At 55.4% G+C, this 23,077-nt stretch overlaps 1 protein-coding gene across 7 annotated transcripts; it reads right to left on the bottom strand.

Annotated features, from left to right (window-relative positions):
* Positions 1-1,711: 1,711 nt before the first annotated feature.
* Positions 1,712-22,995, bottom strand: CBX7 (chromobox 7). 7 transcript variants are annotated; one of them, XM_010343446.3, is made up of 6 exons: positions 22,657-22,995; positions 19,516-19,559; positions 12,089-12,178; positions 9,105-9,218; positions 5,271-5,622; positions 1,712-4,935 (listed from the first exon to the last, which is right to left on the bottom strand). In XM_010343446.3, the coding sequence occupies exons 2-6, from the start codon at positions 19,525-19,527 to the stop codon at positions 4,778-4,780; spliced, it is 726 nt and encodes a 241-aa protein (XP_010341748.1). In that variant the 5' UTR covers positions 19,528-19,559; positions 22,657-22,995; the 3' UTR covers positions 1,712-4,777. The 7 variants fall into 7 exon arrangements, with proteins under 7 accessions (XP_010341748.1, XP_039319110.1, XP_010341749.1 ...); XM_039463176.2 differs by having other exon boundaries at positions 1,712-4,932; positions 9,105-9,171; XM_010343447.3 differs by having other exon boundaries at positions 12,113-12,178.
* Between the last annotated feature and the right edge of the window lie 82 nt (positions 22,996-23,077).

Below are 23,077 nucleotides of genomic sequence, written 5' to 3'. Positions count from 1 at the left end.
GCAGAGGCCCCTGTTTCTAGGACAGGAAGCACATCTACCAGGGGACAGCGTAAGGAACGCAGAAACAGGCTACAACTACAACCCAGTCGCTTTGGGCTCCTAGGACTAGTAGATCCGCAGGCAAGAAGAAAAAAGTTTGTAAATTGATGAGATTTCCTGACCTTGATCACCCTGAGATCTGAGTTGCTGATACATGCTGTGGGCAAACAGGAGTCTGTCTGGACGTCAAGGCAGTCCCTGAGGCATCTCTTGGTGCCTCCGTGCCTGTTGGTAGCTGCAGGGGCAACTGCAGAAGCCTCTGGTGCCCCTGTTGAGCAACCGTTTCTCGGCCTCATCTCTGATTTCAGCTGCGGATGGGGTGGATGACTCCCTGTGGGTTCCGACTGCCAGCATGTCTTCACTTTCTACCCCGGGCTGTTCCAACACAACAGATGGGTGAAAGCTGGCATCAACAGTGTTTGGAAGTTGGGGGATGAGGATTAGCACATCCAGGGTCAACTCTCCACCAGGGAGGGATTGTGCATATGCACTAGGCTCCACCCCTCTCACTGGTAGTGGCCAATTCAGGGAGGCATTTGTATACTTCTCAGGTGATCTCAGGCAGAATCACACCCCAGTTCCCTCTAACAGTGACCTCAGCAATACACTCTTATATGCCACTCTCTCTAGCCCCTAATCCCTGCCCCTTGGATCACCTCCCAAATAAACTCCCTGCCCAGAAAATTGTCCCAGGCTCTGCTTTTCGGGGTGACCAAGTTAAGATACTTCAGAATCTGCTTCTTCTCTTTCATCCTCCATCCAGATCTTTGCCTACCCAGTTGTCCAAACAGGAAACCCAGGCATATTCTTTTTTTTTTTTTTTTTTTTTTTTTTTTTTTGAGACAGAGTTTCACTCTCGTTGCCCAGGCTGGGGTGCAATGGTGCAATCGTGGCTCACTGCTACCTCTGCCTCCCAGGTCCAAGTGATTGTCCTGCCTCAGCCTCCCAAGTAGCTGGGATTACAGGTGTCCACCACCACGCCCGCCTAATTTTTGTATTTTTAGTAGAGACGGGGTTTTGTCATGTTGGTCAGGCTGGTCTCGAACTCCTGACCTCAGGTGATCCGCCCACCTCGGCCTCCCAAAGTGCTGGGATGCAACAGCCTCTTAACTCCTTTTCCCCACCATCAGCCCTGCCTACTCTGGCCCAGCCTCTGTCCTGCAGCCTCTGATGCACTCAAATGCAGACGTGCTCCCAGGACTTGCCCTTGGCTGACCACCTGTCTCAGCGTTCGGACGTGTGCTAAGCTTGGTTGAACACACAGTAGGTGAGTGTTAGCCCAAAGACAGCTTTGTGATCCATAACCTGCAGTTGCAGAGACCCAGAATGCTCACCACCGCAAGGTCTGGAACAGAGGATTCTTGGGGGAAGCAGAGAAAAGGTCCCAGAAGCACTCTAGACTTCTGACGACATGCTACAGACCACGGCAATGGCCTCACCCAGAAACACCCCCACCCACAGTTTCCTGTTCCCATCACCTCAGTTAATTCACTGTCCCTCTGGGGGCTCAGCAGATGAAAAGGCTTGTCTGAGATCATGGTCAGTGACTAGCGGACTGGTGTCACCAGGGTCTGGAGCGCCCTCCTCGGCACAGTGGAGTAACCAGGGTCTGGAGTGCTCTCCTCAGCACAGTAGGGACGAAACCAGAAGGAACAATCAAATGCCCAGGAACTTTCTTTAATTTTTATCGCCTTTAATGTATTTTTAATAATTTTTTGCCTCATTTACCAGATAAATCATCTAAATAAATAGATGCTATACAGTCTCTTACCAATGTCAGTACAAAAATAAAACCGCGCTCTACATCCACTCTGACTCTCCCAGCACACACACACTCAGCAAAGGCATGTGCTTGGAATCAACTCGTGCCCCTGACCCCTCTCAGATACATTCATTTAGTCTGAACAAAGCTTGAAGCTCATTCTGTGCAAAGGAAGCGCTCTTGTGCTGAGACCTGGTGGCCGCGGCTGGCCACTTATAAAGCAAAAGCTAAACCACCTCACAGGAGCACAGCGCCTGCCCCTGGAACACGGGGAGAGGACGAGACTGGCAGCGAGGTCACCACCCTAACAGCGGTGACGGTCCTGCATTCCAGGCGGCCGTGCCAGGGGTCGGGGTATGTCCTCCGCACCCCCCACCACAAAAGGAAAAGTACCCACAGGCCTCCACATTCAAAGCGGGTAGGGGCTGGGGGAAAGAAAGGCAGGTGGGCAAATGCTTTCTAAGCCCACCCCCAACCCCAAGATTACTGGCCTTTTAAGGGGGTTGCGGGGGTGGAGGTCACTGTCTGCCTTGCTCTACTGGGCCACAGCCATAGGTGACCTCATAGAGGTCACCTGTCCTGGGGAATGGTCCTAACAGCCCACAGCCTTTTCCCCCAGGGAGCCCGCTCACTACAGCCCATGAGCCACGTGGCTGCCCTGATCTGGGCACCTCAGGCCCACCCGTCCCAGGTCACACCACTGGAGTATGGCTCTCCCTGAGCCAGAGGGTTCCCCATGGGCCATAAAGGGCTGAGTAAGGGGAAAGATACGTCCTGCTGCTACAGACGAAACAACTGCAGCCCTCACACAAAAAGCCCCATGAAATCACAGACCCATAGATTGCACAAATAGTTGTTTGAAAGTGACCGGGAAGCAGGAAAAAGGTCCCATGTCCCCTGGGGAATGGGGAGCCTGACTTCTGCTGGAAGCTGCCAGCCATATTCCAAAGCCATGGGCCAAGACAGTCAACTAGAGATCCTCCCCCACAACCCTCTATCACCTTCCCTTCCGATGGGCGCCCCTCTCCTGGAAGAGCTCCCCTGGGACCCCAAACTTTCCCTTCCCCTCCACAGGGCCCCACAGCTGGAGACGGGTAGTGATTCCTGCCGCCCCTTTTCCAGACCCACCCCACATATTCCTCTAGATTCCATTCCCTGGGCTGGAGGTGAATCAGGTCACCCCGATGGGGACTGTCCCCCAATGGAAGCACTGAATTGACCGTGGACAACTAAAGATCGAGGACAGAGAGACTCAGGGATCTGGGCAGCCTGTCAACAGAGTGCCCTAAGCAGAAAGGGCTATAGGCCGTCTTTGGTTTGGGAACTGGGAAGACAGGGTCTGGGAGGGAATTACCCTCTCCTTGCCTCCATAGAGACTCCATGACTTCCTGAGGACACAGTGCAGAGCTTCGAGGAGGGCAGGCAGGTTTCAAACTCACCGGCCACACTCCACTCTTGGTGTGTGTTACCCTGACTGACAGCCAAGGAAAGACAGGAGAGCCGGGCTTTTCCATGCTCCCCTCGAGCCCCCCCAATCTGGCTTTTTCTCCCCTACAGGACTGGAAGAGAAGGAGAAGTCACTCCTCACTGGCAGAGAAGACACTGGCCACCAGGACACCTTGTACAAGCCAGCAAACAGTGCCCCTCACCAGGGGATGGGCTGGTACGAAGCCTGCCCGTCACACACAGGCAGCCTGACCTCAGAGAGGCATGGCCGAGGTCCCTCCACAGGAACACGGCTCAGCTCCAGCTGTGGCATTTAGGTTGGATGGGCAGGGGATGCAGAATGGGAGGAGGAAGGGGCTTAGGCGTCGAGGGCTGCCCTGAGAACACGGTGGGACACTCCCTCCCTCCCTGACTGCCCACACTTGGGCTGGCTGAGTTGGAGGGGAGGGCAGAAAAAAAGGGGGATCCGAAGGGCTGAAAAGTCACCTGAGTCAGAAAGAAGAAGAACCCCTCAGAGGAGGAAGGACAGGGTCCAGATATCTCAAAGCCCGCGCTGATACATCACACAACTTAGCAGACGCCTGCACACCCGCAGCCTGGCCCGGTGCAGCTCAGAAACCGCTTCTGCATGCCTGGAGCCTGGGGTGCCATCACACCCGTGCCAGACCCCTGCCCTCCGCTGAAAGCCGCAAGCAAGTAGCAAGGTGCATGCAAGGTGGAAGAAGTGTGGGTGTGGCGGCGCGTTCTTTTGTGCTATGAATTGCCCGAGATCCCCTGGCCGGGGTTTCTAAACCAGATTTGCAAGGCCCCTGTGGACACATCTGCAGACCCACACGTGTTTGTGGGGCACATGGGAATGTACACGCGAAGGGTAATGCATGCACACCTGTGCAACCCGGCGTGCGTGAGCATTTCTGCGTGGGCCAGGTAATGAGGGGAGGGTAGAGCTCTCAGCAGAAAGGTCTCGGCAGCGCCTCCTCTCTGGAAAGAGTAGAAGCCTCTCTGAAGGGGAAGGGACTTGCCCCAAGCGACCTTAACCCTTCCTCCTGCCCCACTCACTTTTCATTGAAACCAGCCTCCACAGCCCACTGCAAAGCAGGAGTGGGAAGTTCAAGGTAAAGACCCAATCAAAACATAAAGGGGAAAAACAGGCAGCCAGGCTGGGGGGGGCCGCTCAAGGGAGAGGGTTTGGGCTTTCCAACACTCCTTTAACTCCTAGAACCAGCGCTGCTTCACTAGAGGAGAATGATAATGGTGTCTCCGGCAGGGAACATCCTGTCCCCATCCTGCCCTGGGGGTGGTCCCCCAACTCCCAGAGCAACTCTCTCCATCCCCAGCCTGAGCTTGTGTGGTAAACGTCCCTCAGAAAAAGGGCCGGGTGGTGGGAGAGTGGTGGCATCTTCTCCCCTCTTGCTGCTTGGTATTTTTTTTTTAAATAAAATAATTACCCCGCCCCCAACCCATCCCTATCTCTGGAAGTCCCACCCCAAGCCCAAAAGAAAACAGTTTAAGAAGAGTAAAAACGGTGATTCAGAACTTCCCACTTCGGTCTCGGAAGAAGCCCTCAGCCGCCTGAGCCTCGCGGAAGGTGACGGTGATGGAGTTGGCGGTGATGTCCGTCACAGTCACCTCACTTGGGGGGAGCGCAGGTGTCCAGGGAGGGGGCCCCTCGGCCAGGTCAGCATCTGCTGCAGCGTGAGACACAGACAGACAGATGGGAGCAGCGTTGAAAAGTGAGAAGCCATGCAGACCACCCAACCCCACCCCAACTCCAGGTCTTCCTCTGCGTCTTCAGCCAGCTCAGGGCCTCACACAGGACTGGGCACTGGGAGGAGGGCACTGGGGGCATCTTCCCAGCCTAAACAAGAGCTCATCTGGAGCAGGAAGACAGGAGGAGCCCTGGGCTACTGTCAGTGTTCCCGCAAAGCTCTAAGGGCCCTCTTTGGACATTTGAGTCAGTTGGACCTGATGACCCACAGGGTCCTTTCCAGTTCTGAGGGTCTCTGGGCCTGGGCCGCCTTACCCTCCTCTTCAGGGGGCTGCGCAGCAGGCTCCCACTCGCCGGCCGCCTGCAGGACATCTGGGGCCGGTTGCTCCTGCAGGAAGAGCTCCCGTCGATGGCTGTGGCTCTCCAGGTTGGGCCCGCGGGGCGGGAACTTCTTGCGTGAGAGCCGCAGGTACTTGTGGGCCTTTCGGGGCTTGCGGAGTGGGAAGGGCAGGGTGGGCACCAAGGGGCCCTTGTCCACCAGCTCAGGTGCCCCCGCCTTGACCACCCCCTCGGGGCTCCCGCTGCCGAGCGGGCAGGTCAGGGAGAAGCAGAGCTTCTCCTTGCCCTTGGCCTTGTGGGAGCTCCGCAGGTCCATGCTGTACAGCCGCTGCGGGGGCAAGCCAGGGCAGCGCGGGTCAGCCCCGCCCTCCCACCCGCCACACCTTTGCTCATGCTGTTCCTCCCACCCCGAGTGCCCCTCCCACATCTGCCCACCCAACTCCTCCCCATGCCGTGGATGGCCACCACCCCACCCCACCCAACTCCAGCCCAGAGAGTGGGCTCCCAAGCAGCCCCAGGCTCTGCCAGCTCAGCCCCGCCTCTGGGCCCCACAGCGCACTCTCATCTCCCCAGGGATGGGGGCTGGGGCCATGGGTTTACTCCTTCCATACCCAGCAGAGAAGCATACAAGAAGGACAAACTAAAAACTGACCAAGAGAAACAAATATGAATGCATTACAGAGTTAGCCTTCATTTTAGGAGAGGCCTCTTTGCTTGCCAGAGCACCTCCAAAACTGACGCTGCTGCCTCACCCAGGAGATGGTGCAGGGCAGAGGGCAAAGGGTGTGCCCTTGGAGCTGCTTGGGGCAAAGCCAAGCAAGTGGCACACACAGCACCGCATGCCCGTGCCACCCAGCCGAAGCGACAGGGCTCCACCCGGCTGCAGATGCACCTGAGCCCTCCAGGGTGCTCCTGGGCCCTGTGAGCTGCCTCACGTGGCTCCCTCTGCTGACTGCCCGCCACACCTCTGGAGCTGGAGGGCAAGTCCGTCCACCCCTGAAGTTTGTAATTTCGGAATTTATCTTATTTACTTTGGGAGAATTTACATGAATCCACAAAAGATCCACGGTGCCAAGATGTTGGGAGACTCTGGATCACCAGGATAGTACCTTCTCCTGCCACCTGTCACCAAAGGCCAGGAGATCCCAGGAAGAGAATGCAGCCATTAGATGGGACCTGTGAGGCCAAACACCTCCAAGCTGAAGGAAGAGATGACAACGCAGGCCCTGATCACAGTCGTGCCTGCTAATGGCACCACCTGCCCCGAGGTGTGGGCTGCTGCAGTGACGGGAGGAGGCTGAACTGGGAGGGGACTGGGAAAACACTGCAGTGGCTGGGAGGCCCGTCCCGCAGGCAGCTGACTCAAAATCCACTCCTCCCACTGGGCTCGCAGGCCATCAGAAGCCCAGTATAGGCCGGGCACGGTGGCTCATGCCTGTAATCCCAGCACTTTGGGAGGCGGAGGCGGGCGGATCACCTGAGGTCAGGAGTTTGAGACTAGCCTGGCCAACACGGCAAAACCCTGTTTCTACTAAAAAATACAAAAAATAGCCAGGCGTGGTGGCGGGCACCTGTAATCCCAGCTACTCGGGAGGCTGAGGCAGGAGAATCACTTAAACCTGGGAGTCAAAGGTTGCAGTGAGCCGAGATGGCACCACTACACCCCAGCCTGGGCGACAGAGCAAAACTCTGTCTAAAAAAAAAAAAAAAAAAAAGCAGCCCAGGACATTCTACCATTCTGCAAGGCAGCTGCTTCTTCCTTGGCAACCTCATCACAGGAGAACTGCAGCTATTAAAGGGACTCAGGTGGTAACAGTCATGTCCTGGGTAAGCTACCGGCCTTCCTGGGCCTCGGTTTCTTTCTCAGCGAAACAGTGAAGAGACTGTAGGAGCCACCCTCCAAGGAGGGCCCCACCCATCCCTGCCTCCTGGAATTCCCACCTATGGGCAGTCCCTTCCCACACCGAGTGCTGTGGTGTGTGACCTCCCAGGCTAGGACATAAAAGACACTGTGGCTTCCTCCCTGCACACTCAAGCAGCGCTCTGGAGAGGTCCATGTCATGAGGAACAGCTCCTGCCAATGCCCAGCCCTGACTTGCCAGCCGGTGAGCAGCCCCCTTGGAAGCAGATCCCACAGCCTGGTCAAGCCTACAGATGACTGCAGCCCAAACTCGAACCACTAAAGAACCAGCCAGTGCATTCCCTAATTCCTGACCCCCAGAGACCATGGGAAATCATAAATGGTTATTGCTTTAAGTTGCCACGTTAAAGGGGAGAGATAACGAACACACCTGCCCTGTGGGCTTAGGATGTGGAGTGCATTCACCGGTGAAGCACACCAGCACAGAGCCTGGCATGCAGACATCCGGGAGATGTTACTTTCCTTCCTAGGCTCAATTCACGCCAAACACAGTGGAACACACCTACTGCATGAAGGGAGACACACCCACGCTTGTGAAAGCCTCTGTGGGCTATAAGCAGGAGTGGCCATAACAGGTGATGTGGACCACGAATCCTGACTTTCTGGCTTCCAATGCCCTGCCTGGAGGGCCTTACTACATTAAGGAGAGCGGGTATTCTCTTCACATCCGTTTTACAGGTGAAAAGACTTGCCTACAACCACACGCAGGCAGAGTATTCCTTACCCGAAATGCTTGGGACCAGAAGTGTTTCAGACTTCAAATTTTTTAGGAGTTTGGAATATTTGCATTATATTTATTAGCTGAGCATCCCCAATCCAAAAATCTGAAATTCAGAATGCTCCAATGAGCACTTTCTTTGAATAGCATGTTGGTGCTCAACGTATTCTGGATTGCGGAGCATTTCAGACTTTGTTTTTTTGCAGGGGGACAGAGTTTCAGTCTTACCACCCAGGCTGGAGTGCAATGGCATGATCTTGGCTCACTACAACCTCTGCCTCTCGAGTTCAAGCAACTCTCCTGTCTCAGCCTCCCAAGTAGCTGGGATTACAGGTGCCCATCACCACACCTGGACCTGGGTAATTTTTGTATTTTCAGTAGAGACGGGGTTTCACCCCATTGGCCAGGCTGATTTTGAACTCCTGACCTCAGGTCATCTGCCTGCCTCAGCTTCCCAAGTGTTGGGATTACAGGCGTGAGCCACCACACCTGGCCGAATTTCGGATATTGGATCAGGGAGACTCAACCTGCTCCACACTCCACTGGCCTGTCACTGCAAAGCACTGAGGTTAGCAAAGGCCCTGAAGAGCTACGACATGGGCAGATGCTGCAGAGACTCGGCCCCCACCCGACTGAAGGTTGGAAGAGGAGGCTCTGTAAGTTTTTTCCCCACTCCAAAATGACAAAATTCTAAGAGTCCGACATTCCAAGGCTATAGTTCTACAAATCTAAGATTCTGTTTCTTGGATTCTGAAATTCTAGTCTCTCATGTTTCCTCAATTCTAACGTTTGTTTCTGAGGTTCTCAAAGATTATAATTTTGAGTTTAAGGATTCTGAGCATCAAAAGGCTCAAAGCTTTCAAGCCTTCCTTACAGCAACATTCTAAGCTTTCAAAATCCTAGGATTCCACTGGCCCTAGGCCCACCTCCCTCCCACCATGGCACCTCCCTCTCAGTCTGTCTTGCCAGGGCACCAGCCCCCCCGCTCCCACAGGCTTTCCCCAACTCCTCCCATCAAAACTTACCCAAGTGGCCCACCCCACAGTGCCCTGGGTGGTGCAGGGGAGGGGACACAGATCAGCTCAACCAGCCAGTGTAAATGCGCCAAGGGGCCGAAGGGGACTGGTGGCTGGACAGGGGGAGAAAGGAGGCACAAAGGCAGGCCGGTTACCTGCAGCAGAAGCCGCTTGGGTTTCGGACCTCTCTTCCTATACCCCGACGCTCGGTCTCTCTCCTCCCTGGGGTGTGAAGCAGGCGGCAGAAGAAAAGGAAACACTGGTGACATCTAAGGGAAGGGAAGGCGTCCGCTTCGCCTGTCCTCTGCTGTCTGCCAGGGAGCGGACACTCCCCACTGGCCTGCCCACCCATCCTCCCCATTGCCTGGCTGGAGCCCTGACAATGGGGGTCACATGTTCAGCTCCCAGGGCCTTGGTGTTCCCATCTGACAAATGGGGAGGGCAACTGCTGAGGCAGGGACTCGCAGCATTTCGAAAAACACGTGGGTCCTTCTGGGGCTCCAGGGCCATGTGAGGGCTCTGCTCGACATGTTCCTGGGGACCCCCTAAAAACATGGCTCAGTTTTTCCTCCTAGGGGAGTGATACAGAAGCCTGTCAATCCAATTTGCCTTGAATGTCCCAGGGGAGCTGATGGGAATGGCGAGTCCCTGTGCGAGTGACGTTCTGCATAGGCTGCCCCAAATTTGGGATCTCTGTGAACCTGGGAGACCAGAGAGGCTCCTACCCTGTCTGCACCATCTTGTTGGGGGACAGGAGGAAAATCAGCCTGTTCTGAGTGCCCAGCAGATGCCTTCCCATGTACCAAACACACAAAGCACAGCTGAGGCCGGGTGAGGTGGCTCATGCCTGTAATCCCAGCACTTTGGGAGGCTGAAGTGAGTAGGTAACTTGAGCTCAGGGGTTTGAGACCAGCCTGGGCAACATGGTGAAACCCCATCTACCAAAAATACAAAAATTAGCCAGGCAAGGTGGTACACACCTGTGGTCCCAATACTCAGGAGGCTGAGGTAGGAGAATTGCTTAGTTGTTTTTTTTTTTTTAATGGAGTCTCGCACTGTCACCCAGGCTGGAGTGCAGTGGTACGATCTCAGCTCACTGCTGCAACCTCCACCTCCCAGGTTCAAGCAATTCTCCTGCCTCAGCCTCCAGAGTAGCTGGGATTACAGGCACCTACCACCACACCCAGCTAATTTTTGTATTTTTAGTAGAGATGGGGTTTCACCATGTTGGCCAGGCTGGTCTTGAACTCCTGACCTCAGGTGACCTGCCTGCCTCAGCCTCCCAAAGTGCTGGAATTACAGACATGAGCCACCGCACCTGGCTGAGAATTGCTTGAGCCTGGGAGGCAGAGGTTACATGAGCCAAGATCACATCACTGCACTCCAGCCTAAGCGACAGAGTGAGACTCCGTCTCAAAAAAAAAAAAAAAAAAAAAAAAAAAGCATGACTTGACGATGCCACAAAGCTACACATGACACACAAGACAACACAACCAGAGACTCCAAACTGCCAAAAGTAGTGGGGAGAGTCAAAGTCATGTCATCCCACCTCCCGCTTCAGTTCTCTCCACCCACACTCTCTGCAGCCCCTGGTACAGAGGCCATGTGGACAGCAGAAAGAATGTGGAGGCCAAGAACTCACCCCTTCTCCTCTTCCTGGTCATGTGACCTTGGGCCAGGCTCTGACTCTGAGCTCAGCACATACCAGTGAACCTGCGGCATGTACTGCAAATGTCTGCACATCCACAGAGCATCCATCCCCTGCAGGATACCCGGGGACCGAGGGAAAGGGCCTTGGAGGATTGGAATCTGGGCCTTTGATACCTGCCCACACTCCACGGATTCCCAGGTTGAACCAAGACCCCACCACACACCTGGGAGCAGAAACAAACACTGGGACAGGGACACCTGATTTTTTTTTTTTTTTTTTTGGATGGAGTCTCTCTCTGTCACCCAGGCTGGAGTGCAATGGCAGACCTCCACTCACTGCAACCTCCGTCTCCTGGGTTCAAGCAATTCTCCTGCCTCAGCCTCCCAGGGAGCTGGGATTACAGGCGTCCACCACCATGCCCAAGTAATTTTTGTATTTTTAGTAGAGACAGGGTTTCACCATGTTGGCCAGGATGGTTTCAATCTCCTGACCTCAGGTGATCCACCCGCCTTGGCCTCCCAATGTGCTGCGATTATAGGCGTGAGCCACCGTGCCTGGCCAGACACCAATTTTAAAAGGAAAGAACAATGAAATTTGTCCTTTGAATTCACGGCAGGAAACCTCCTGGGAGGGAGCCATGAGAACCCAGCAACAAGGAGCAGTGAAAAGCCCCCACTTGAAGGCGGGAGCCCTGGCCAGGTCCTTGCTGTGAGGCTCCTGGAATCCTCGAGCCTCAGTTTCCTTCTCTGTCAAACAAGACCCTTATCCCTGCCTCAGGAGGTTGCCATAGGGGCCAAACACAAACGGTTTTGTGAAATGGTCCCACACCGCACAAGGCAGGTGGGCTGGGAGAGGCAGGGGACCTGCGTTGTCTGCTGACGGAGGGCGGCCAAACAGGGCACATGGAATAGTCAGGGCATGCTCGGAATCCCTGGGGGGCTCTGGCAGAGATGGGAGACTGATTTTGCCCAGGCCACTTGGACAGGAGGCGGCAGGGAGATAGGCCAGAACTCAGAAATACCAGCCCCAAAGGCCACGCTCCTGCCCAGCCTTCCTTGAGCTTGATCAGAAGCTCCTTCTGGCCCTAAGAGGTCCTCTAGAGATGCCATCTCTGACCTGTCACTCCAGCACCACCAGCAGTGCACACTGGGGATATCTGTGAAGCGTTTTCACATTCTTCACTGGAACAGAAACCTCTTACGGGCCCCTCTAAGGTTTCACCCTGGCAAAATCAGGGTGTTCTTCAGGGTGGCCCATTTTAAAACAGAGGGACTGAGGCCTGGGTGGGTAAAGGAAGTGACCAAAAGCATCCCACGACAGGGAAGGGACCCAGGGTCTTCGACGGCCCTGGGACTTGGTGCTCACCACTTTCACCCAGCTGCAGACCAGGCTGGCCTACCCCATTGGACACCCCCACCCTGCCCCAAGAACTCCTGCCAAGCCAGCAGCAGCCTCCTAGGAAGCCTTCAAGCTGGCCCTAAGTCCCACCCGGCAGCGCCGAGGACACCGTACTTCTCCTCGTAGGCCATGACAAGGCGGGGGTCCAAGATGTGTTCTTCTGGCTCCCACGTGCTGTACCTGGGAAGAGGAACGAACGGTCAGAGTCGGGGCTAGGCACGGTGGCTTATGCCTGTAATCCAAGCACTTTGGGAGGCCAAGGAGGGCAGATCACCTGAGGTCAGGAGATCAAGACCAGCCTGGCTAACATGGTAAAACGCCGTCTCTACTAAAAATACAAAAATTAGCTGGGCATGGTGGTGACGCTGTAATCCCAGCTACTCAGGAGGCTGACAGGAGAACTGCTTAAACCCAAGAGGCAGAGGCTGCAGTGAGCTGAGATCACGCCACTGCACTCAACCTGGGCAGCAGAATGAGACTTCGTCTCAAAAAAAAAATTAATTTTTTTAATTAGAAAAAAGCCTTAAAAAAGAAATTAAAACTTTTTTAATACATAAAAACGTATAGACTATAAAGCAAATATTTTGTACAACTGTACATGTTTGTATTTTAAGCTAAGTATTACTACAAAAAGAGATAAAAAGTTAAGTTTATAAAGTAAAAAAGTTACCATAAGCTCAGGTTAATTTATTTTTTATTTTATTTTTTTGAGACGAGGTCTTGATCTTGTCGCCTAGGCTGGAGTGCAGTGGCACAATCTCGGCTCGCTGCAACCTCCGCCTCCTGGGTTCAAGAGATTCTCCTGCCTCGGCCCCCCTGAGTAGCTGGGATTACAGGCACACACCACCATGCCTGGCGGATTTTTGCATTTTTAGTAGAGACAGGGTTTCACTATGTTGGCCAGGCTGGGCCTGAACTCCCGACCTCAGGTGATCCACCCACCTGGGCCTCCCAAAGTGCTGGGATTACAGGCGTGAGCCACTGTGCTTGGCCTAGGTTAATTTATTATTAAAGAAAAACATTTCTGGGCTGGGCGTGGTGGCTCATGCCTGTAATCCCAGCACTTTGGGAGGCCAAGGTAGGTGGATCACGAGGTCAAGAGATCGAGACCATCCTAGTCAACAGGGTGAAACCCCGTCTCTACCAAAAATACAAAAATTAGCTGGGCATGGTGGCGTACACCTGTAGTCTCAGCTATTCGGGAGGCTGAGGCAAGAGAATTGCTTGAACCCGGGAGGCGGAGGTTGCAGTGAGCAGAGATCGAGCCAGTGTACTTTAGCCTGGCGCCTGGTGACAGAGTGAGACTCTGTCTCTCAAAAAAAAAAAAAAAAAAAAATTTCTGTATAAGTTAGTGTAGCATAAATGTACAATGTTTACAACAGCCTAGGTCTTCATATTTCACTCACTGACAATGAGTGGCACATGTCTGGGTGACAGAGCAACTTCCAGCCCTGCAAACTCTGTTCCTGGGAAGTGCTCTAGAAGGTGTCACAAGTTTTGTCTTTTACGATGCGTTCTTCCTGTACCTTTTCTACGTTTGGATGCATTCAGTACAGTCATATGCTGTGCAGGCTTGTAGCCCAGGCACAGCAGGCTCTACCACACAGCCCAGGTGTGGAGTGAGTTGTGCCATTTAGGCGTGGGTAAGGTCACTCTATGACATTCACACAATGAAATCACCTAACAACGCATTTCTCAAAACGTATATCCCTATCATTAAGCAACGCGTGACTGTGTATAAAATATACACAGACAAAAGCAAAGCGATGCCCTGTAGTCCTGCCCAGAGGCTCTGCTAGGTCAGATGGAAGGCAATGGATGTCAGCGAGGGGTTAAAAGGAGCCTGGGAGAGCCCCTGCCCTGATGCCTCCCAGGCCCTAGAGCTGAGGCCTCTACCTCACACCATCCTGGGAACTACCTAATGCTAGTTCAGTCCCGAAAAGCCACATATGGACAGGATGCTCGCCTCCTTGCTTCCTCTAACACTCTGGCATACCCACTTTAGTGTCAGGCCTCTGGGTACTCGCAGTGAAGCCTGGAGCCAGGACTGCCCCTTCCCATGTGCCCCCTGCCAGCTGGCCCTCCCTCCCTGTGGGTGCCCCCATCAGTCTAGTCAACTCCTAGTGGACCCTTAAGAGCCAGGTCTTTGTAGCCTTCCCTGACATCCCTCCCACGCTGTCCCACTGCCAGCGGGACGAGCCTGCCCCTCCTCTGCTCTCCTTACAGCTACGCCAGGCCCTGGCCATAATCACAGTTGGACCAGGAGACACCCTGGCTGGCAGAGCCCTGCAAAGTGGCCCGCTCAGGCCCTCCCGGGGCTCTGGGAAAGGCTGGGGAGCCCCTGTAGAAATGCTGAAAGCGAAACTACAGCAGAAGCCACCAGAGGCTGGCAGTCACTCTAACCCTTCCCCCCCACCCCCAACTGGTAGGAAGGGGAATTCTGTGCTCCTCCTGATAGTGGGTTTCAGCCTCTCCACAGCATGCTCCTCCGCACCGCCCTGCCCATGGCTTGCTGAGGTCCCCGCGGTGTGGATCCTGGCAGGTCCCTACTCTTCTCTGAACTTGTTTTCTCATCTCAAGAATAACGACCAGACAGTAACAGCAGGTGCAGCGGGGACCGCGCCCATCCCCAAAAGGTGCTAGTGAGGTAGGTGCTTAGTTCTTACCCCTATTTTACAGATGGAGAAACTGAGACACGGAGGTTGGGCAGCCAGCCCAGGGTCATTGAGCCAGTCAGTGGCCACTCTCTGCCTTCAGGCTCCTCCCAGGCCATTGCCTCTGGGACCCCTGGCTGTACCGCCCCCGGGTGCCCCGAAGGCTCAGCTGGAGGAAGGGGTGGTAGTCAGCCCAGGCAGCGGGGTCTGAGGTAACACAGTCCATGGCACTCGGTAGCTGGGTACAGCCCCAAGTTGGGGGCAGGGGCGGCACCAGCGTCTTAACCACTTGGACTCAGCCGGTAAAGGGGACGCCACGCCGCGCCCTCCGCAATGCAGGAGCCCGGAGGCGCCGCCGGGAACGCGCTTCAGAAGAGCCAGGTGCCAGCAGCCCAGGAGCGTGCCACCAGCGTGGGCACGGTGGATCAAAGGGATTAGGCTCCACGATCGCCGGAGACCTTTGGGTGTCTGGAGGAGAGCGTGCCTTTGTACCTCCCAGGACACCCTTCCCAATACAGGAGAAAGAGGGTGGAAAGGAGCCAGGGCTCTGGGGACACGCACGTTGCCTGGGGTGAGCAGATCGCGGTGTGGACACTGGGGGACCACGGGGAGTGCATTGGGCTAGTGGCCCGGGTGGGAACCGAGCGCCTTGCAGGAAGGGGTGCAGCGCCCAGGCCCCGCCCCCGCAGCCGGTGGCGCGCACGCACGCACGGGGCGGGGCACATGCCAGGATTACCGGCAAACCAAGGAGGCGGGGGCGGGGACAGGGACAGCGCCGAGATAAACACGGCCATGTGACCGCCCCACCCCGCCCCACGCCCCGTAAACAAGCCCCGGCGGTCTCGCCTGAGCCCAGCCGCGCAGGGCTTGCCACACTGGAGTGAGGGCGTGAGTAGGAAGGGGCGCAGCGGGTGCAGGACCCCCGCCCCCAAGCCGGTCTTTCCCGGGGGGCGGTGGGGGAAGTGGGGCTTAGGGGGCGCTGCTGAGCTGTGACGCAGACGGCCTTGAGGGTAGGTGGAAGCACCCCAAACCCTACAGAGCCAGGCCAACCCCCAAGCTCCAGTCCCCACTCCAGCTGAAAGCTGCCCCTTATGAGAAACACCATGGGCTCTGGTCCAGACTGCGGGGTGCAGCGTCGTTCAAGTGACTCCACTGCTCTGGGGCCTCATTCTAAAGTGGGCCCACCAGTAATCCCAGCCGTTTAGGGATGTGGTGACGATTGGATGTATTAAGCCACGTAAAACATTTCCATCAGCGTGGTACACAGTGAAGGCAAATAAGCCTGAGTGAAATCAATGAAAAGCCCAGGCGGCGAGAAAGTCTCGGCTCTTAACTTCAGGCTCCCCAGCCTTGATGGAGACAGCCCTAGCTCCCATTCTGCTCCGGCAGGGTATTAATAAATCTTATCTTGTGTCAGGCAGTCTTCAGCAGGGCCCCATGAGGTTAGGGCCTCTTTTATAGGTGGGGAAATTGAGGCACAGAGAGGCTGAGGGCTTTGCCCTGGGTCACTCAGCTGTAAATCACAACTAGAGTTCAGAGGCGGAAAGCCTCAGCACTTCCCACTGAACTGGCCAAAAGGCCAGTAGATAAGAGTCCTTGTCACCTCTAGTGGAGCTGGCTGTGCATCAGAGGGATAGGCCCCCAAGCCCTGGGGCCAGGCAGCCCTTAGTTCACATCATCCCAGCTCCATGACCCTGGGCAAGGCCTCTTCTCTGTTGTGGGCTCTGTCTCTCCATCTGTAAAATGGGTTGCTATGAGTGGTTCAATAAGCCAACGCCTGATTTACAATAGGGGCTTATTCTCTCATAGACTGGCCATGGCTGTGACCACTGATATCATTCCTAAAACTCCACAGAGCCAGTTATTCCGAAAAGATGGAGAACCGTTCACAAGTGGGGAAGAGAGGAAGACATTCTGGAAGGGGGAACAGCAGGGCCCTAGACAGGCTGAAATGATATCTGGAGGCCTCAGGCACAGCCAGCACCTGTACCTGCCCATGTAACATTCCCTGCGTCCTGCCCCAGCCCCTCTCTGTGCCACCTGCTGTGCTTTCCAGAAGCAAGAGAGCCCCTCTGCCACGCTGGGGACACAAAACAGGCAAGGCATGTAGTGGCTTAGCCTGGGCCTTGCACAGAGTGTCAACTTGGGGGGGGGTTGGGGGGTATGGAGTCTTGCTGTGTCCTCCAGGCTGGAGTGCAGTGGCACAATCTTGGCCCACTGCAACCTCCGCCTCCCAGGTTCAAGTGACTCTCCTGCCTCAGCCTCCAGAGTAGCTGTGATTACTGGCATGTGCCACCATGCCTGGCTAATTTTTTATACTTTTGGTAGAGATGGGGTTTTTGCCGTGTTGGCCAGGCTGGTCTTGAACTCCTGACCTCAAGTGATCCACCTGCTTCAGCCTCCCAAAGTGCTGGGATTACAGGCTCGAGCCACCATGCCCGTCCCAGAGTGTCCACTTAAATCATGGTTCCTGTTACTGTTACTGAGAGGAATATAAGTCTCCCCACTCAGAGGGCAGCTGCTGAGCAGAATGACTCCCCCCACCCGGGCTGGTACTGCCCAGCCAAGGCTCCCAGGCCTGGAGGACACAGCCTGCCTAACTCCCCACCTCCCCACCCTCCTCCTCAGCTTTTTCTCCAAGCAAGGCCCCCTGAGGAGGGGAAGACAGAGCTGGCTCCCCTGCTTCTCCCCAGCGTGAACTTCTGTTTCCCCCTGCCAAGTGAGGGGGGGATGGTTAGCAGCTGTACTTGCCTCACACCCAGACTGTGGTGGCATTGTGCAAGGCATGAAGTGGGCACCATAGGGCATGGGGTTGGCAGTTACATTCTTGTAAGGACTACCCTTCTCTGGGCCTCAGTTTCCCCATCTGAAAAATGAGAGGACTGGCCTCAATGATTTCTAAGGATATTTTGAGCTCCTAAGAAGAATGGAATCCTCTAGGTCCCTTTCCTGACTGGGAAAAACAAAAAGAACTATGTTATCTCTCTAACTTAGTCTTAACACCAAATGTTTACTAAAGCGCTCATACTGGGCTGAGCACGCATTTGCTAACTTACATCCACCATCTCACCCTCACAGAAGCCTGCAAAGGAGGCTTCGCTATCCCAATCTGAAGATGAGCAAGCGGAGACCCAGCCATGGTGGGCCCCTGCCCAGGGCTCATGGCTGTTGGGTGGGCAGCCAGGCCTAAAACCCAGGATCAAAGTGGAGGGGGGTGACAAGGCAGTCAAGAGAGCCCGTCTGGTGGCCTCAGCATGTTAAGAAACAAATGGGTCCCCGGGCCAGTGGTACAGTGCAACAGAAGCATCCAGGGCCTCTGCTCTGGGACCCTGGTTCCTTCCCTCCTGGTGAGCTGCAGTGGACAGATGGATTCTTATCCAGGATCAGTCAAAGTGGGGGAAGGAACTTTTCATTCATAAGGGCCTCTGCTTACAGAAGAAAATCTTCCAAAGAGTGGAGTCTCCAGAGGGAGGAAAACTAGCCAACAGTGTCCTGAAGGCTAACAGCTGGTGACCACGGCTGTGATGCCTCACCTTCCCAGTGCAGAGTGAGAGGCAGGGCTGTGCATGCCCAGGGAGGCGGTGCTCCTGCTGCCCACTCTGGGCATCATTGCTCCCTTTGCTGCCCCCTGCACCCAGGCCGGCAGCCCACCTTTAAGCAGCCCTGGGGGCAGGGGATCCTCCTTCAGCCCTCAGAATATTTGGGAAGGGAGAACAGGAGTGGGGGTTGGCTTGAGGGGTGGAGTGTATTCTCTGCCTGCCAAACCCAGTCATCGGGATACCCGCAGGTCACCCAGAACATGTGCCCAGGCCTTTCATCCCACAGGGCCACCAAGCCTGTGAGACGAGTACAGGGCCTGGGTTTCTTAACCCATTTTGCAGAGAGGGAAGCTGAGGCACTGCGGGCTGTCTTCCACTCTGCTCTCTCTCCCCACCATCACCCCAGAATAGCCACAGGACCCCACACCAGGTCAGCCCCCAGCAGCATAGCAGAGAATCCCTGTCCCTGGCAGCAGAGGCCCTGGGCAGAGGGGGTTTCCAGGAGTCAGCCTCCAGGAAGTGGGGCAGGGGGTGGGGTACCCACAGACCAATGGGAAGGCCTCACCACTAGCTCATTCCCTCCCCTCCCAACAACTCCCTGCTAGAAGGCATTGGTGGGTTCCTGGTAAGGTCTCAGCAGGGGAGGTGGGGCAGCTGGGAGGTCTTAGATGCAGCTCCCTGCTCCCCAGCTCTGAGACTGGGAAGGTACAGAGGAGGCACCTGAAAAGGAGAAGGCCTAGTTCAAGTCCCAACTCTGCCTCCACTTTATGTGTGACCTATGGCAAGCTGCTTACCCACTCTGAGCCTGTTTCCTCACCTTGAGAGAGCCTGACCACATCTGCCTCACAAAGCTGTCTGGGAGCCTGCTCCGTAGACTGGAAAGTGCCGTCCAGGGGCGAGGGGGATTCAGGCTCTGCCCTTGGCCACAGAGCACTAAGGACTCAGGCAGCACCGTACTTGAAGTGGCTGGGGGCCCCTCCTCCTGTCCAGCAGCCCTCTCCAGTAGCCTAGATGCTGGGCCTTCACCTCCCAGTTGCCAAGAAAAGCCAGAGCGAGGGCAAGAGGGAGAGGAGACACTCCAACCAGCAGAGTCGCTCAACACTGTGCAAGGCAGGGTGAGAAGAGAAGCTGGAGACCCACCTTGACCCTCCTGTGGTCCAAGGGGAAACTGAGGCCCAGAGAAGATGATGATTAAATCAAGGTCAGCTGTTCAGTTACAAGAGCAGCTGAAGCTAATAGCTAGGCAGGGGAGGGGGCAAAAGGCAGGTGGAGGAATGCATGGGTGGACAGACAGACAGACACACACACACACAAAGGAGCTTACTTTGGGGGCCATCCTTTCCACTTCACCAGATACTCGACTTTACCCTGAGAAGAGAGAGAAGCAGACACAGTGAGTCTCATGGTTGTCCCTACAGCCACTCGGAAGGACAGTTAAGACCCAAAGGACCCCAGCTGCAAATCCCCTCTGCAGACAGGTGTCCCCCAACACGCAAACACAATCCAGGGACCATCCACCAGATCCTCGCCAACCCATATCACTGTTGCTGCTGCATGATCACCCCACACTGCCCTCCCTACGACAGCACAGGAATGCATCTGGCCCCAAACACCTCTGGGGCTCCTGAGGCCCAAGCCCAGAGCTTATGTCACATGTGGGGAACTGGGACTGCAGGGAGGTGTGCATGCGTGGCCAGAGACCCACAGTGTCTGGAGCCCCAGTGCACAGGTCGGAACACTTACTTGCTTTTTTAGATTGGAAGAGTCTCCAAATCTGAGAACATTCCTCTCTGGGGTGTTCCCCATGCTCCTTTCCCATCTGCTGAGTCTCCTCTCAGTCTTTGAGAGGCTGCCTCTGGCTCAAAGGCAATGGGCCAGTGACTTGAGGACCCTTAACTCAAAAGACCCTGGCAAGACCCCATAGAAGACTGGCAAACTCTCCACCTTCAGAAGGGGTGGTCAGCCCTCCAGTTGTTAGAAAGTACAGCCATTTGAAACTTTACAGTTATGGTGGCTCATGCCTGTCACCCCAACACTTTGGGAGGCTGAGGCTAGATGATCACTTGAGCCCAGGAAGGAGTTTGAGACCAGCCTGGGCAACATGGTGAGACCCCCACCTCTGAAAAAAAGGAAATTAGTCGGGCATGGTAGCACTTTTCTGTGGTTCCCAGCTACACAAGAGGATTGTTTGAGGCAAGAAGATCATTTGACCCAGAGAGGTTGAGGCTGCTGTAAGCCATGTTCATGCCACTGTATTCCAGCCTGCATGATAGAGGCCTTGGTGCCAGAAAAAAAAAAAAAAAAAAAAGTTTACAGTCCAACCCCATTCTGTGATAACCTGTTTTTTGCCAGCTAAAACTGACTCTCTGCCTCTCAGACAGCTGTTCAGGCTGCATGCTAGCTTACTGATCTGGAAGACTCCACCTTAGGTTCTTCATTTTAGTTATTTTCCCACCATTAAGTATGTAACTGTAGTACGTAGCTGGGGCAGGCTGACACTGGGCACCTCCAGGAATGTATTTGCTGATAAGAGGCTGAGTTAAGTGGTACCAGCAGAGCCTGGGGATGCACATGCTGTCGAGCGCCCAGAGCCCCCATTATCTATAAGTTGTATGTCTTTCACGACAGCTTTACCCCTTGCACCTGGCACTGTTTTATTTCTCATGTACTAGTTTATCTTTTAACTTTCGGCTTACTCTGCTTCTGTGAAAAATTTGCTTCAGCTAGGTTCCCTCTCCCTTTTAAAAATAGGGTATAAAAGACCACCCAACTTTTTCTTAGGGGCCGAGAGAATTTTGGGCATTAGCCGCCTCTCGGTCGCTGGCATAATAAAGGACTCATAATTTAATCTCAGAGTGTGGCACATTCCTTGACTTGCTCAGGTACAATTCAGTGAGTGAAGCCTCTCCATGCCAGAACTTTAAGACCAAGATATGATACCTCCTCAGAGAGGCTTTCCCTGGCAACCCTCTCCCATGCTGTCTCCACCGGCACCTTGCAGTTCTATTTCTGCAGAGCACACAGCTCCATCTGAAGGCATCTGTCTGTATCTCCTCATTCACTGTGTGCCGCCTCTGCAGAATGCCAGCTCCCAGAGGGAAGGGATGGATCCCTGGGGCTTGCTTAGACTGGTGCCTGGTACATGATAGATCCTCAATAAATATTTTGAGTGACTGGCTGAAGAAATGATGGTCTCGATCTCTTGTGCTACCCTGCGAGCCCCATCCTAGAGGGGTTAGTGCTGTACCTGCTTCAGGCTACACAGCATGAAAAGCACTAAGCTTTGTGGAATAAATTAATTCTCTTTTAAGTCGAGGAAACCCTAAGAAAAAGGAAGAGAAGGAGGAACGGCTGCCTCAATCAGAAGAGCACAACCCCAAGCAGAGCTGGAGGAAGAAACGATGCTCCCGACCACCTTGACCTTCACCCTTGGCCCAAGATGCCAGGACTGAGATTTCCCTATGGAGAAAGAAGACGGGCTGGCAATCAGCCCAGCCGAGCTCCTGCTCTACCTCTCTGACTCACTGAGTGACCTTGAGCAGGTCACTTCTTCTGCCTGAGCCTCAGTTTTTGTCTCTGTTAAATGGGAGGAGGTAACTCCATAGGGCCTCTCCCAGTCCACCGGGAACCTCCCAAAGGGCTGCAGGGAGGAGAAGACAAAGGAAGGACAGTAGTGAGTACCAGGAGAGGAACTTCTCCCCAAGCCTAACCTCCAGCCTTGGGCGAGCCCCCTTGCCAAACAAGTGCACGGGAGGTGTAGACCGCAGGCCGGGACAAAGTGCAGCCCCAAGTGTGGGGTTCTGACGCCAGCTGATCAGACGCCTCCTTAAATTGCAGGGTGTATGTTTTGAAGGAGAAGGCAGATGGGATAAGCAGCCTAGGGGATGCCCCAGCGCAGGGGGCGGGCTTCTGAGCCCTGGCCCGGGCTAGGAGTTGAGGTGGGGTTGGGGCGGGCAAGAGGGATGTGCTCGGGTAGGAGTAGAGGCGACGGGATCGGAAAAGGCCAAAGTCCAGCAGGAAAACTTCTGAGGCCGGAGGAGACTTTTCCAAAGCTCCACTTACAACTCGAAAGGACTTGGTGCCAAACGTCCAGAGTCCCGAGTTCAAGACCCAGCTCTGATGCTAACATGCTAGGCAAGTCTTTTCAACTTGGGCCTCAGTCTCCCCATATTTACAATAAAAGAGGAGCGCGGCGCGATGGTGCTCAGGATCCCTATGTCGATCCTAATCTCCAGCTCAGGCGGGCTCGGCCACCCCTAGCATCCTGGAGACACAACTTTTATTCTACTCGCCCTACACGGTGACAGGGAAACTGAGGCACAGACTGGGGAGACGGGCCCAGCAGCGCAGGGCTGCAGGCGCCCCCGCGCCCCGCTCTCCCCCTCAGCCCCAGCGTGGAGGGAGCGGTGCTGGGGACGGGACGGACCCCACCGGGGTCCTGGGAGCCGCCCCCGGGCAGCCTCACCTTCCGCACACGCTTCTTCCGGATGCTCTCCACGGCGAACACCTGCTCGCCGATTGCTGACAGCTCCATGCGGGGCGGCAGGGGAGCGGGCCCGGGGCCGGGCCGGGGGCGGAGCTGCGGGGCCGCGGCTGCGGCGCGCGATGCTGGGGCTGGCGGGGTCCCCGTCACCCTCGCCCGGGCGCGCACGCGCGCGCGCACGCGCGCACACCCCCTCGCGCTCCCTCACGCCGCCGACGTTCCATTTTTGAACCTGCGCAACGTTTTCAGCGGCGCCAGGGAGCGAGCGCGCGCAAGGAGAGGGCGGGGCACGAGCGCGCGGGCTAGCCGCGGAGCTTTGCTCGCGCCCTGCGGGTCAGCCCCGCCCCCAAACCCGGGCCCTCCCCCGCTGTAGCCCCGCCCCGGGATCCGCCCCTCGGGGTTG

The sequence above is a fragment of the Saimiri boliviensis genome, chromosome 21 (assembly GCF_048565385.1).
Source record: "Saimiri boliviensis isolate mSaiBol1 chromosome 21, mSaiBol1.pri, whole genome shotgun sequence".
In the NCBI taxonomy this organism is placed as follows: Eukaryota; Metazoa; Chordata; class Mammalia; order Primates; family Cebidae; genus Saimiri; species Saimiri boliviensis.
Note: the sequence above shows the minus strand (reverse complement) of the source record. Positions and strands in the feature narration are given on the sequence as shown.